The 16399-nt window shown below is 38.9% G+C and overlaps 1 protein-coding gene across 1 annotated transcript in view; it reads right to left on the minus strand.

Annotated features, from left to right (window-relative positions):
- LRP1B (LDL receptor related protein 1B) overlaps positions 1 to 16399 on the minus strand; it is a gene marked incomplete at both ends in the record, with an annotated part of 936568 nt that overhangs the window by 365702 nt on the left and 554467 nt on the right. Inside the window, 1 exon segment of the mRNA XM_083348746.1 lies at positions 9201 to 9458. Within this exon segment, the coding sequence (XP_083204872.1) occupies positions 9201 to 9458 (258 nt within the window).

The following is a 16399-nucleotide window of genomic DNA, read 5'->3' on the forward strand; positions in this document are numbered from 1 at the left end:
CCACACTCTCAACAACCTTCGCAAGAAAGCGAAGGTTGGAGACGGGACGAAAGTTGTTCAATACAGCTGGGTCCAAGGCAGGCTTCTTGAGGAGAGGCCTCACCACCGCCTCTTTCAAGACGGCGGGGAAGCTACCCTTGTTCAAAGAAGCCGATATAACTGCCTGGAACCAGCTGGGATCTGCACCGGGGCAGGGGCTGCAAGGGTACAACTCGGTCAAGAGCCTCAGAGGCTGCCCTTTCCCAGGCTTCCACTAAGGCGTCTGCCGAGCTGTGAGCAAGGGAGGCAGGTGGAGACCCCAGCGCCACCTGGAACCTCTGGGGATCCATTAAGCATCGAGGCGGTACCATTTAATTGGTTCCACACACCCACGGCGGGGGGTGGCAAAATGGAAGACCAGCCGCAGGAGATGATGATCGGTCCATAACAGGGGCATGACAATTGGGGAGCCCCCACCAAGATCATCTAACCACCGTCCAGATAAGAAAACTAAGTCAAGGGTGTGGCCTCCCTCATGAGTCGGTCCCGAAATTACTTGCGTCAGGTCCATGGCCATCATGGAAGCCATGAACTCCCGAGCCAACTCAGATGATCCTCCCAGCGATGGTAGATTGAAGTCCCCCAAAACTATAAGTTTCGGGAACTCAATCACCAGCCCTGAGAGGACATCGAGAAGCTCAGGCAGGGCTGCTGCTATGTGACTAGGCGAAAGGTACACCAGCAGCAAGCCCAACTGCGCACCAGGGCCGCATCTCAAAAAGAGAGACTCACACCCGACTATCTGGGGAACGGTGGCCTCCCGCGGACACAAGGTCTCCCTCATGACAACAGCCACACAGCCGCCCCTACCCTGAGCCCGAGGCCGGTGTAGCAGATGACAATTATCAAGGGAAATATAGTTCTGATGATTTGAAATGTTGGCAGATCTTATACCATTCAAGAAGATTCATATCAGTCCTTGTGAAATTGCTTCATATTGACAAGGGAAATGTGAATTTTCTTTTCACTTTCCTATTGAGCTGAAGATGAACTACCGATTAGCAGCTTTCTTTGCCCAGAACACAGAATAATATTTACAGCTCTCTTGTCAACAAAAATATATATTTCATTCCATCTGACTTATCATATGTTTAGGTTTGTCGGCATAAATTTCCTCTTGAAAATGTTTTCAGGTAAAACTTGGCATAGCTACAGTTAAATATATCACAGAATTCACTTAGGAACAATATACTCCTGTTACACGACCTGACTGGATTTTTCCAGGGAATATTTGTGCTGAATTCTTTTTTTCTTCCCAGCATTTTCCTGCAAATTCAGGATCTGCTTTTTTTTCTGGATCAGCTGAGTGTGAATCCATTGATTGTGATTCTCTCTGAAATTTTGTTTTCTCTAATAGTAAAATCGCTAAATGATTGTACACAGTCCATAAAGAATACACATGGATTATCAATAAGTTATATTCAACAGCATACTGCTATGAACTAGTGAGTAGTAAGAAACCATCATGAGTAGCAAATCTGTGAGAAGACCAAAACAAACAAACAAACAAAAATAGAACAAAACTCATACACATACACACTTTGCCTATATCAGAGGCATGTAACTTCCAGCCATATTCCAATTTTCTGGAAGGATGCAGGAGATCAACTTGGGATGAAACATTATAGGAGGGACATTTTTGGATTACTTTAACCCTAAGTCTACCATAATTGGGGAGAGGGAAACCTCCCAAAATACCACACACTGCTGATAAATTTCAAGTATGTTGAATTCTCTATGTATGTTGTTGTTAGCTCTGAAGTCGTGTCCGACCCATTGCGACCCCATGGTGGCAAAGAAGTCAATTATTGAATGAATGGATGAAAACAATGAAAATAATTGAATGAATACTTATATTGTTCTCATAACATACCCATGAACACAAACACAAAAGATAATACGAGAAAAGTAAACTAAACATTGCAGTTTCTTGCATTACTGCTCTGACCTTTGAGCCAGAAAGAAATTGAAAAGAAAAAACTCCAACTCTAATGGAGAATTAAGATGTGTATATTCTAGATATTTTTTCCTATTCTATGCATTTTAAAGTTTTGTCAGTGATACATATTTTGAGATATATGTATGCCATGTATTTAAACCTAACAAATTCATTCATTCATTCATTTTCATTATTTTCATTCATTCATTTTCATTATTTTCATTCATTCATTTTCATTATTTTCATTCATTCATTTATTCATTCATTTATTTTCATTATTTCCATCCATTCATTCAATAATTGACTTCTTTGCCACCATGCTTAGGCCAGACCCAAAGAAAAAGAATCATATCTCAGTTAAACTTTGCATTTTGCTGATGGTGCTTCCAAATGAGTGAAAATTTGTAATAGACTAGACAGCCCATGAACACTGGTGGGTGACTTTAGAAATATTTCCTTAGCAGATTCCTCAACACCTTCAACAGTGACAGAACTTCTAATGTACTGCATTCACTGGACATGTTGGAGTACATTCAGGGATGTTTCTGCCTTGAAAATAGCCCACATTGAACTGTGTAGTACAGTCAAACATCAGCACAATAAATCTTTTATCACATTTTCTATTATGCCAAACTATTTTATGACAATTTTTATGTGACAAAATGTTTTATGAAATTTGCCAATTTTAATTTGAGAGGAATCATGCATTCTGAATTTTGGACACATCCTCTACATTAGCCTATTTGAGGTACTATGGTTAAAATATTATTGTCCTATGATATATTATTTCACCTAGTTAAAGATTATAGGAACAAGAATTTTAGTAGCATATATAGACTGAATAATAAATGCAGATTTATAGATATATTTTGTAATGATGTGTTCAAAAAGCCATCTTTAGTAAATCAAAACTGGCCATTTACTTCAAACAAATAATCTGTTAAATTAAAGCATAATTTAGCATCAATAAATTGATTATGAAATATCCAGAATTTGATGAACGACATTATTGAAAGAGCTATATGCAATGATCATATTAACCTATGATATTTGAACTGTTCATATAATTTTTTCTCCATTTCCTTTCCAATTGCACTTTACATTTGCTTTTCTGCTGCATCATAATTGAAGGGCAAATTGGATGGTGGAAATCTAACTTCTGTCCCTCAAAGTTAATAAATATTATAAATATTTTACATATTATACAATATTGTAATAATATTGTAATATTATCTCAAAAAGATGATAAGCAATGGCCAATTAACATTTTAAAATTGTGTATACTATTTTAATAAAATATATATTTATTTTCTGATTAAAAATAATTAAAGAAATGGTAGAGAAAAGGTAGAATGCGTATTTTAACGCTGTGTCTCCAGGTCCTCAGTTTGGCTTCCTGAAGGATCATTAAAAAATATCATTATAATATTTTAAATCTTTCTCTCTGTCTTAAGTTTTATTTTATCATACCAGATGGGGCTAAGCAAACAAGATTTTCCCCCACTATTGGAAACTGGATTTTTAAACTCATTTTTCAGTATAAATTACAATGTTTTAAGTATCCACTGTCCCTAAAATCATACATTACTTGAAAAAAAATAATAAGCAAACCACTCAAATGTTAAGTATAAATAGAATTACACTAAATGAGATTGGCAATTACAACACCATTAAAAAGACATTTGTTGCTTCTTTTCCTATACGTTCTGAACATAGTCCAAACGGCACCAGCTATCTATGAAAAAAGTCACTCCAGCCAAAGCAATCTGAATACTTATAAGATATATTTATGCCCTCTTCACAGTTCTTACTGAATAAAGAAGCAGCAGCAAAAAAGCAAAGTACCACTTCTAAATTAAATATCAAGTCTCCTATATACTCTAGAGTCAACATTAGGCTTATTTCTGCTTTCTTGGGAAAAAAATATGGTTTTAGATGAATGTCATCTACATTTTATTACCCTTATCTAAGCTTTAAGTAACCTTTCAATTCAAAAATCAGTATTCCAATATGAAATTTAGAAAAACGAGAATTTAAAGTGCTCAATTAATGAGATAAGACTGCATATATATATATATATATATATATATATATATATATATATATATATATATATAAAATTCACTTTTATTCACACACACTCACGTATTAAAGGCATTATTAGAATTGACTAAATATTCAACCTCTTCCACACATTATTAGATTACCTGTCCATTATTTTTTGACATTTTTTTTTACTTGTCTTTTTTCAAAAAAAGTAACAACAAAGCTCTGTTCTTCTTTCTTTAATCTGGGATGAGGAGGCAAGAAGTGAAGAGACTAAACAGTTAAACTGCCCCATTGTTCCATCACCAGAACAGATGTGCAAACATTTCTGGAGAGCAAAAATAGACCCCTATTAATCCTCCACTCATTTTTGGTAAGTCAAGAGGATCCACAGTTTATTTTAGGTATTTGAGAACTGAGGATGAAACCCTTCTACTTCAGATGACTGGAGAAAACAATCAAAAGATACAATGCTGGAGTAATTAAAAACAAAAAAGGAAGCTCAAGGAAAGAGGAATGGTAATTAAAAATGCTCAATTTCAAATCAGCAACCTTCTATTTTCAGGGCAAGGATTGCAACCATTATGCTTTTACAGCCTTTATGGTAAAACTAACCCTAAAACACATTAGAAAACTGTAGTGAAGAAAGAAAATATTTCTTATAATAATCTGCTTAGTGTGCCTGCATGTAGATACATTCTGATGCTTTAACTAACAAATTAAATATATATGAATATATTTGCTTTAACTGTTTATATATAATGGATGCAGACATACACACAAATATATGTTTAGTAAGATCTGTCAATAAAAAAGGAAATAGCAGTTAATGTCATGGAACAAAATGTTAGGAAAACTGAGCAACCAGGGTCAATATGAGTGATGGCATTGTATGCAAAGGTTAAGAATCACTGGCTTATAGAAATTGAATCTGAGTAACTGAATTAACAATGGTTGAAATTGTGTACCACTGAAAATTGGTTTCAGCTGAAGGAATTTATAAGTCCCTCCCCAAATACACAAAATTACTACCAACACATTTCATCTGAAGAAGAAAATGAAGGTAGAAAGAAAAAAAGAAATTGAGGAGTGATTTTTAAGTCTATCCTGATTCCTCAAGGATGCATAGACACAATCACCGCTTTGTCATTATGTTACTTGATTCCGCTCCATACACACATGAAAACAAAGGAGTTGCATATGTATATGCTTGCAGAAACAACTAAGAGCAGCTTCTGAAACAGACTTACGAATTTGGAAAACAACATGGCTACTTTAATGTTCTGAAAATAGATTCCAAGAATCTCTTTGAAAAGGACAGTCCTAACTATAAATATTCAAGGTATTCTGGTCTGCCATTTTCTTAAAGATTTGAGACTTAAAGTTTTTCTTAAAGATTGTGGAAATTTACCAGTTCCAGTTCTTTAGTAGGCTAATTATCATGGACCTGGAAAGCTAAAGGATCTTAAGAGATATGAATAAAATGTCTGCTCCTGACATCTTGTTGACATACTGTATATCTAACAGTTCATTTACGTGTTATGTTACCTTTGGAAATTAGATTGGTTACAGCATAATGAAAAACTCTGTTTCAGGATTAAGGTGACTATTTAGGAAGAGCTTCTGTATAATATAATTAATATAATTGAATATATTAAATTCCAGTATGCATAATTTTCCAATTAACCCTATATTATTTTTAGTTTCCATCCATTCCAGAAAAGAATACATCGTATAGATCTTGAAAGCACATAATTTACCAAATATTGAGAAAGTCTCAGGATAGAAAAAAATGAGCTAATTTTGCATTCATTTTAGATTTGCTTTATACACCTGGGCTTTTCTTGCTTTATTAAACATTTTGAGGTGTCAGTTCATGAATCATATGGTTAATCTCTATGACTTTTTTAAAAAAAGAAGAGAAGAAAAAAAACCCTACACATATTCAATTTCCTCTGGGAGTGTGGAAAACCTAAAATTATATTAAGGGGAGAGGCACATTTTTCTTGCTTTAACTTCTATTACTACTGATATATGATAGAAACAAATACTGAAATTTTAATTTTAATGAGAGACTGAAATTCTAGTGTATATTCTGGAAACAAATGCAGTGGCAGATATTTATTTAAAATGCTTTCCAATTACCTCATTACTTTGGCTTATATGCCTTGACAGTTTTTATATAATTATGCCTACAAAAATGACATCTTATGATCAACTTTAGAACCATCAGACGGGTGCCGGGACCATCACATGGTGTCCCAGATGTTCTATGACATATTGATAAACTGAACAGCTTACACATGGTGACAGAATAGCCCAGCCTTTTCATACATTATGTTCCTCTCAATCTTCTTATATTTCTTTCAAACAGTATATGATTTTGCTCCTGAAATGATTCAGGAAAATATCACATACTGAGAATTTGACTATGCCAGAAATGATTCTGCTCCATTTTTAAATTAACTTTTCATTTTACAAATACATGTTCTAATTTAGTGGCTTCATAAAAAAAAAAATCAAAAACGTCACAATGCAAAATGTCAAGCAGTTCTTTTTTTTAAAAAAAATGTTCTTTGGGAAAATGATAAGACTATAGCATTACTGTACACCATACTATGGAAAGCATACAAAAGGCTAAACATTTTTTAAAAACCATTAAACATACTGTGTAGTTTTTAAATTCTATAACCACAGTCACATTTATTTTGGAAAAAAAATGCTCAAAATGTGTAAGAACTCAGCCTTCTATGGTCTTTTTATTACTGAAGCTTGATACAGTGAGCATATGCTTAACTGTAACTTCTCTGTTTATTTTAATTTTGATAAACAAGAATTAAGAAGGCTGATTATAACCATATAGATCTATTACACCTGGTTTCCACCCTATAACCCTGCATCAATAAATCTGAAGCAGGTCTCTAATCATTTTGATTTCTACTGGCCTTGAAATATGAGAAGCATGTAGTTCTCTCTCAAGCTGAGCAGAGTTTAAAAAAATGAATTCAGTCTCCTACCCATTGAGCAGTTTCTTTGTATGCTTATTATCTATCAACTCTCCCTCTCTCCCCCTCCCTCTCCCCCTCCTTCCCTATCTACCTGAGTTCCCCTTATTCCTACTGTCACAGACATGTCAAACTCGCGACATCACGAGATGTCACGCAACGTATCAGGACGGTTTTGCCATTGCCAGCAATGGGGTGGGTGCGGCTTCCAGATGACATGTCTGTCCCGCTGGCCAGCAGTTTGACACCCCTGGTTTACAGAATAAAAAGGAAGTTACACTTACAAAGCGCAAGTGTATGCATGCGTACACTCACACACTCTCACACACAAAGATAATCCCCACATCATTGTATGTCATTGTCTAGGGTGTGTGTGTGTTTGTTTGTGTAATGCATTCAAATGAAGGTTTCTTTTTTTCTCTTTTATTAAAACGCTTCAGCAGGTTGCAGTGCTAGAAGCATGTAGCATAGCAACACTTTTTGCAAGTGATTATGACTCTACCCATGGCTGAACTTCTCTGTGTACATGTGGGATGGAGACAAATAGCTTATTTGAGCCCAAAGGCTGAGAAGTGCTATGAGGCCACCATTCATTTCCTGCTGCTTATACAAAGAAGGAAAAGAAAGCCAAGCAGTTTACAGGAATGTAGAAACTGCCATGAATGCTGTAGATCAGGTTAACTGCTACTTCAAAAATTATGTCAATAGTTTGCAGTGTTTTTCAACCTCCACAACTTTAAGCTGTGCAGACCTCCGCTCCCAGAATTCCTCCAGCCAGTGGAATTCTGGGAACTGAAATTTGCACAGCTTAAAGTTGTGGAGACAGAGAAATACTGGCTTAGAAATAAGGCTTGACAATAACAAAATAACATTGAGCAAACAGGAATGTACGTAATGTACTTAAGATAAGGAATGCAATTGAACAAGTAGAGGTTAAGGATACTTAACTAGACTAGTACTTGTAAAAGAGCCTTGGTGGAGCAGTGGGCTAATGCCTCCTTAAGTAACACCAGCTGCCTGTAATTAGTGCAGCTTCGAGTCCCACCAGGCTCAAGGTTGACTCAGCCTTCCATCCTTCCGAGGTAGGTAAAATGAGGACCCAGATTGTTGGGGGCAATAAGCTGACTTTGTAATAACACCGCTTTGGGGGGGGGGCAAAAGCCCTAATAAGCAGGCATATACATAGAATGAAGGCTATTGCTAAGCACATTGATTTGTGCTTTAGATTGTAAGCCGCCCTGAGTCTTTGGAGAAGGGCGGGATATAAATGGGATTAAAAAAAATCTGGAACAGCTAATTGTAAATATTAAAGAAATATGAATCAGTGCTACTGTACTGTGGAGCTGCAACAAAGACATGCATATAGGCTTCACCATTAAAAGTATAATTTCCAAATTGAGCAAGAAACTGCCTTTCACATAATCCTTATGGAGAAGGTGTGACACTTCAATGCATATGGACATACTTTTTTGCTGGCATTAATGCCCTCAGATTCTGCATTCTGCATATTTTGTCCATTTTAACCATATATGCCACACAGAACTATAACTACCCTGGCTGCCGTTGTGCTTGTTAGTCAATATAAGTGCATACATGTCTGCATGATGTTAACATATGGCAAACTGCCTGGAGAAAAGTTGGTTTAGATGGGCAGCATCCAAAAGTTTAAAGTACTAAAATAAAAATCCTCTTCACTGCCTCTTTAGGTTTTTCTTTCTATTACCACTATATAAATTTATATTGTATTCATTTAAATAAGTAAAGCTGTGTGATATAAAAATTAGACTTGCACCAGAAAGACCCAGGTTCAAGACCACCTTAAATTGTGGAAATTTGCTTGGGCCTGTCAACCTATCTCAGCAAATCTACCTTATAATGTTGTTGCAATGAAAAATGGGAGCAGGGGGTATTATGTAACTCCTAAACAAAAAGCAGGACTTAAATTTAATAGGTAAATGAGACACAATATTTAAATCTTTTAAAAATCTGTACCTCCAAATGTAACATAAACAGAATCAGCTAAGAATTTACTTCATAATATGCCAAAAATTGTGCTATTTTATTCATACATTAATAAAATAACATTAATCTATAAAACATGCCACTGATATGACAGATTCCTTATTATTTTTTTCTGGAAAAAAATACTTTTTCAGACTTAAAATACTTACTGTGAAGATTAGGAATGCTGCTAATTATCCATTCATCAGTCAGCTTTCCAGTTTTTGATATCTCAGTGCATTTTAACTGAGCTGAAGATTCTCTTGATTCAATCCAACAGATTGTGTTCTTATTGTGTATGTAATCCAATGCCTGAATTCCACTTCCTCTCAAAAATCCAAAGGTGGATGTTCTGGTTCCATTTAGATATAGGACATCAATAGTGTCAGAATTTGCAATCAACAGTAGAGGTGGAAGATCATTAGGTTCTAAAAACAAAAGGAAAAAGGAGAGCCAAAGAAGGAAAGGTTAATTAACAAATAAAAACAATGCACCCATTTTTTGCAACGTTTTCATAAACCAATTAAAATAACTTGCTCCTTTAATAAACACTTCTTTACTTGTGTTTGATGAAGGTTCTATTAAATGCTTAAAGGAAGAAAAGAAAAGAATGTGCTACACCAAAATACAAACAGTAAAATGAATCGACACTAAAATAAGGGTCAGTGGACAAAATAAATTAATGAGCTCTACCTAGGCTGCCAAACCAAGGGTCCTTAAGACAACAACTCTAGCTCTTTGCTACTCATCAGGTGAATACACCCGTCCAATCTGGTATAAATCAGCACACGCTGGGAAAGTAGATGTTGCTCTGAATGAAGCTAGCAGAATTATTACCAGATACCTCAAACCTACCCCTTTAGATAAGATCTACCGGCTAGCAGGCATTGCCAAGCCTCCTATTTGCAGAGAAGCAGCAGTATACAGAGAGAAACTCAAATCATCAATATCTAGACAATATCCTCTCGATGGCCCACAACTGGTTCATCAGAGATTAAAATCCAGGGAAAACTTCCTAGGTTGACGGAAGAGTTTGAAGAATTTGCAAGCAAAGTGGACCTATGGAAAGCTACAAAGAGCCAACCCTAGATGGAACCAACAGAGGAGCTGGCACCTGGATCTGACAAAAGCTGGGAAGTGTGGAAATCATTCAACAGACTGCATATGTGTACAACAAGATCCAGAGATATTCTGAACAAATGGGGCTCTCCAGTGGCTTCTGCTCTTTGCAATTGTGGTGACGTGCAGAAAACAACACATATGCATACCTGCCCTTTGTGCCCCGATCAGTGTATGCTTGAAGACTTCACGGCAGTGTGTCAAAACACAATGCTCGTTTCTCAGCAAGATCTGTTTAATTTGTACATATTTTAATCTTGTATTTTATATTTTAAATGTATGTCATATAGTATGCCTTATTTTAATTGTGATGCCTCTGACAAACAAACAACATGCTACAAAATTGATCTCTCAGAATATGAAATCATGGTGTCACAGATTTGGGAAAAAAAACAATTTTCAATCTCTGGTTGCTGTGTCTTGGAGAAAGTTCTTATTTCATACTCTAAGTCCCTAAAAGTTCAAATACCTGATCAGCCATAATGTATAGAAGGGAAAATGCATAGTAGATCTGGTGATCTTACTTTAACTTCCTCAATATTCTAAGTATCCTCAACATTTCCTAAAGAGTTTCTGAAGATTCTACTGCACAGAAAGTACTGCAATAGACAGTACGGTTCTGCTAGGTATACTGTATGTTGCTATTTTTTAATCACTGAATGATTATGGATTTTTCACTAATACTGCCAAGGAAAGAAAGTTCATAGACAGCTTTTTTTACTGTTTTAATTGCTTTGGGCAATGCTTAATGAATGAATATGAGTATCCAGATTGGTGCTGATCTAGATGTGATAAATTTAGCTAACTGATCTAATCGGAACCTTGACCTAACACTAGTCATGTCTGAACCCAGTCAAGTAAATTATTTTCAGATTTGTCATTTGAACTGTATTTATTCTTTACTTTCCCCCTATATTTACACCATAATTCCTGTTGGAAAATTACTGTGAGTAATTTCCAATTTAATTCCCAATGCACTTTTAATCAACCTCTGTGTCCACAAAAGTCTAAGCAAACACTCAATTAATTAGATTACCAAAAACAAAAAAGCTTGATGTTTATTTGGTAAATTTTAGCAAGTATACAAATATTTTGCCTGCAAAAATGACACAAATAGGAAGCAAAACCAGAGACATGAAGTACTGCCGTATACTGTAATTTCTATGTTTCTCTATTGAAAGACACAGAACTTTCCAGAGCCACTAGATAGATTACTGTGGATAATTAGCACGATAATTCCCAAAGGAAGTAGTTAATCCAGCAATAACTCTTTGATGTACATAATGACAAAAGAATAGAGAGGGAACCATCTGCACCATCATGAGAAGGACTACTCTTTTTTCCACATTCAGAAATAAATTTCAAGAATTTTCAGGAATAGGATGTAGTTTTGTTTGGATGGTATAAAATCAAGTATATTTTTTACTCTTTTACTCTTACAAAGGTCTTCCCAGGATTTATGCAGGCCCCTTAAAAACACAGATTTAGTGTCCTTTCCCCAAAAACAAAGTATTTTTTTTTAAATGGAGAGGATTAGTTCTTAACAGAATACCAATTTTGTGTTACACACCTCAGTTTAAATCAGGAATGAAACTAAGATTCTGCCAACTCTGTTGCAGGTTGTGTCACTACTGTTCTTCCATTGCTTCTGCCAACAAGGACAGTCCCTCTTATTGTTTCTATTAGGTTTGGGGAGGTGGAGAAGTGCCATTTTGCTTATTTTATTTGTGATCTGTGGACTAGTTCCAGATGTGGCTAGCCTAGAGGATTACAACTGGATTCACTGAAATCCCTTTACTGTAGTATTTAAGAATAGAATATGCTTAACCTACACCCTCCTTCATACCTGCAACTTCTCAGCCTGGTTATTCATCTTGGTCTGTTTGGCAGATCACAGGCAAAGACCATCTCAGTGTCTACAATGGAAGAGCTAACTTGTCAGCTAGCTAAAAATGCTGTTTCAATCATCGGTCTATATCCCCAACACTGTCTTCTGAAATTAATTCCTCTACCTTGTCAAAGTTGGCCTCTTCTCCTCTCTCCCCTATGTATCACAAATGCTGTAGCTTAGGCAGTTGCACAAGTATGCAATGGTGACATTTTTCACAATGACATCATCACATTGTGTCATGATTTTGACATCACTTCAATTTGTTATGGATAAAAAAGGTAAAGGTTCCCCCGCACATGCGTGTTAGTCGTTTCTGACACTAGGGGCTGGTGCTCATCTCCGTTTCAAAGCCAAAGAGCCAGCGTTTGTCCGAGGACGTCTCCGTGGTCATGTGGCTGGCGCACGGAACGCTGTTACCTTCCCACCGTAGTGGTCCCTATTTTTCTACTTGCATTTTTTATGTGCTTTCGAACTGCTAGGTTGGCAGAAGCTGGGACGAGTAACAGGCACTCACTCTGTTACGCAGTACTCGGGATTCGACCCACCAAACTGCTAACCTTCTGATTGACAAGCTCAGTGTCCTAACCCACTGAGCCATTGCATAAATTTAACACATGTTGTACTTTGTTTATTAAGGATTTCAATAAAGCAGAGTCATTCTGAGTGTTGAGGGAATGAATGACTGTACTCAGGCACTACTATAAAAAAGGAGCCATGGAAAAGAGAAATTGGCTTTTTTCTGAAAACTCAAAAGAAAATTCACTTTGGTGAGTTCTATATGAATTTCTGCTAGGTGACCTGCCATAAACAATTCACAATGAATTGTGATAGTCAAGAACTGAACCTGGGCTTCTCTGAGCTTCCCTGGCAAACTCCCATGAAAACAGAGAAATTGGCTGGGTTGCTTGGCTGCTAAGCTATTTCTGACTGAGGCAAAGCTTGCCCCAAATGCTGTTTTAATTGTACCCTGGGATTGGGTAGATTTGTTTTCATAAATCCTCTTGGTGGTGATGTGGTAATAATGTTTCAGCAAGTTGTTTAATGCACTGCAGAGTACTCTGAGCATCAGATGCCACCTTCTTGATCAGAAGCAAGGTCCCCTGCCTCTCTGAATAGAAAGCAGGTAAGCTTCAGGATTGATGCCATCTTTTTGAGGTTGACCAAGACATGAAACAGACACCATAAGAAATTCTAGACATCTACTTTATTGATCTAAACTACAATAGGAGACTGAAAGACTGATAGTGTCAGAATCCATTTATATCATATTCATAAATGGAATGTTTCAAACATATCCCATGGATTCTGTCATCTCCCGAAGAGAAGAGGATAGATGTGTATTGAACCGGCAATAGGCATTTCAAAGGAAAGGAGAAGCCTTTTGAACTGGGGAAACAAAAGGGGGGGTTAGCATCTGGGTTTTGTCAGCAATAAACAAAAGGGTCCTAACTTCCTCTTTCCCACGAGATGGATGATACGAGAGGAAGGATGGGGGGGGACTGACCAAATGGGGATTAAGGGGGGTTAAACCGGGAACTCTTTATAAGGGTTTACATCGTGGAAATATTAAGCCCTGTCTCATTTCCTACAACCGAGCACGTCATAGTAAAGATTTCTTTTGGACTAAAATCCTGACTCCAAGAGTTTTTGTCTTCCTAAGACGTGGTTTGGGGTGGGTCCTGACATTAGACAGGGCTTGCAACGAAAGTCAACCTGGGAAGAAGAACCTTACCGGGGGACTTTGCAAATAAATATGATATCTGACGATGAAGCAAGAAGGGAAGAAAGCCCCACGGAGAAGGAGCCTTCCCCCCAGCCGAACTCCCAGAAACATTGGGAAACTGAGGCATCATATTCCTCCTGGGAAGAAACGGCGGAGCAGCACGAACAAAAACCCCGGTGGTCGATGGGCGTTGGAAGGAAAAGTGAGTGGAAAAAGGCTTCGAGAGAAGTGACCCTGAGACGGAGCGACCACCAACCGGAATGGAAACAAGAGATGGAGAACTCCCTGCACGCCAGTGAGGAAGAGCGGATTCTGGAAAAAGCTATTGACTTGATGAAAACAACCCTGAGCTCACTAAGGGAGGAGAGAGCTGGAAACCACAACACCTGGGGTCGCAACTGGAGGGGTAACGGAAGGGACCCAACACCTGAAACCCCAGGGCTGTCCAATGGAACAGGAGCCGCTGACTCAGCGGTACCCACCCCCCCCAGACCCACAGATGGGGATCGAGATGAGGAGCGATACACTCCGCGGCGCAGACAACGATCCAGCCAAAGATTCCCACCCCTGGAAGCAAAATTCAAGGGGGAGCCATCACGACTGGGATTTTTCCTAACCCAAGTCCTCAGCTACATGGAAGAGTACGGACGGGACATCCCCAGTGACAAAACACGCATCCGAATTGTGCAATCTGCCCTGGACGGGACGGCCGCAGACTGGGTGGTGAACCTGCATGACTCCAACGCCCCAGAACTCAACGACTTCAACCGATTCATGTCATCCTTGAGGCGACGATTTGAGGACCCTTTGGCTGACCGGAAGGCCCGGGAGAGAATCAAGACGGTGAGGCAGGGCAGGAGAACAGTGGCCGAATATACCCAAGAATTCCGAGCCATCGCCAGCAAGCTGAACTGGCCAGAAGACATCCTCCTCAGCCATTTCAAAGACGGTCTAAACTACGACCTGTATGACGCTTGCCTGCCTCGGGGAGACCCCTACCATCTCGATGACTGGTATGTCCTGGCAGAGGAAGTGGAAATAGACCTATTGAAAAGACAACGCAGAGGAAAACCATGGGGCCGCCCGCCACTCGAGCAAACACGTGAGGGGGAAAACCCACCGGCCACGGCTAAAAAATCAAAGGGATGTTTCAATTGCGGGAGAGAGGGCCACCGTGCTGCAGAATGTCGTTCGAAAGCCCCTCCACGCAAAACAGAGGCACCATCTTCCAAAAAGCTGGGGAAGTCTCAAGGCAACCCAAAAGAATCTTCCATGAAGGGGACAGAAGCTGTAGAGTCCACAATTTCTGCCAAAACCTGGGATTGGACTCCGGCCTACACTGCAGGGGCGGTGGACACCTCGGAAGACAGCTCAGAGGGAGAACCTTTGGTAAGTGGACCTCTTCCACCCATACTTAAGACAGTAACTATATTAGCTTCCTCTGCACCAAAAGCCAATGAAATAAAAGCTTTGATAGACTCTGGCTGCATCCGCTGCCTCATCAGCCCAACACTGGTGGAGGAACTGAGCATCCCAGTGAGGAGGCTAAAACAACCAATCTCCTTCAGTCAATTAGACGGGTCTATAGCAGGGGGGGGACCAGCTACCCTAGCCACTCTACCACTCCATATGTCCCTGGGGTCCCATGAGGAAGACATAACATTTATAGTGGCCCCAGGCATGGCATGCCCAATGATTTTAGGACTGGAATGGCTGAAGAAATGGAACCCCGGGATAAACTGGAGGACTGCAGAACTCAACTTCCCAAAAGGGGAACAGGAAAACGTAAAACCCCCAAACACCCCCCCAACCCAGAGGGAGGAAAAAGCAGCAGTGGGGGAAGAGAAGGGGCTAACAGAGATACCGGAGGAATACAGGGACCTGGCTGAGGTTTTCAGTGAGGAAAGAGCAGATGAGCTCCCCCCCCACCGCCCCACAGACTGCACCATAGAATTCAAACCTGGGGCAAAACTCCCAAAACCCAGGATGTATGCCATGAGCCCAAGGGAAATGGCAGAAATGGAAAGATTCATAAAGAAAAACTTAGAAAGAGGATTTATTGAGCCCGCCAAACCCAAAGTAGCCGCCCCGGTTCTGTTCAGGGAGAAGAAGGATGGTTCCTTTCGTTTGGTTGTAGATTACCGGAACCTAAATACAATTAGTGAATGTAATCTATACCCCCTTCCCCTAATGAAGGATATGCTATCCCACCTATCGAAAGGAAAGATTTTTACCAAACTAGACCTGAGGGAAGCATACTACCGTATTAGGATTAAGGAAGGAGACGAATGGAAAACTGCATTCAACTGCCCAATGGGGTGCTATCAATTCAAAGTACTGCCATTTGGACTGCAAGGGGCCCCCGCAGTCTTTATGCAATTAATTAATGACGTACTGAGAGAGCACCTATATAAGGGGGTCCTGGTTTACCTCGATGACATCCTTATCTTCACAGAAACCAAAGAGGAACATATCAAACTAGTCAGAGCAGTCCTGAAGAAATTGCGAGCTGCCCATTTATATGCTAAATTATCGAAGTGTGAATTTCATAAGGAAAGAATCGACTACCTGGGATATCGCATATCCCCAGAGGGCATCGAAATGGACCCAGAGAAGGTCAGGGCAGTACTAGAGTG

The sequence above is a fragment of the Vipera ursinii genome (assembly GCF_947247035.1).
Source record: "Vipera ursinii genome assembly, chromosome: 1".
NCBI classification, from domain to species: domain Eukaryota; kingdom Metazoa; phylum Chordata; class Lepidosauria; order Squamata; family Viperidae; genus Vipera; species Vipera ursinii.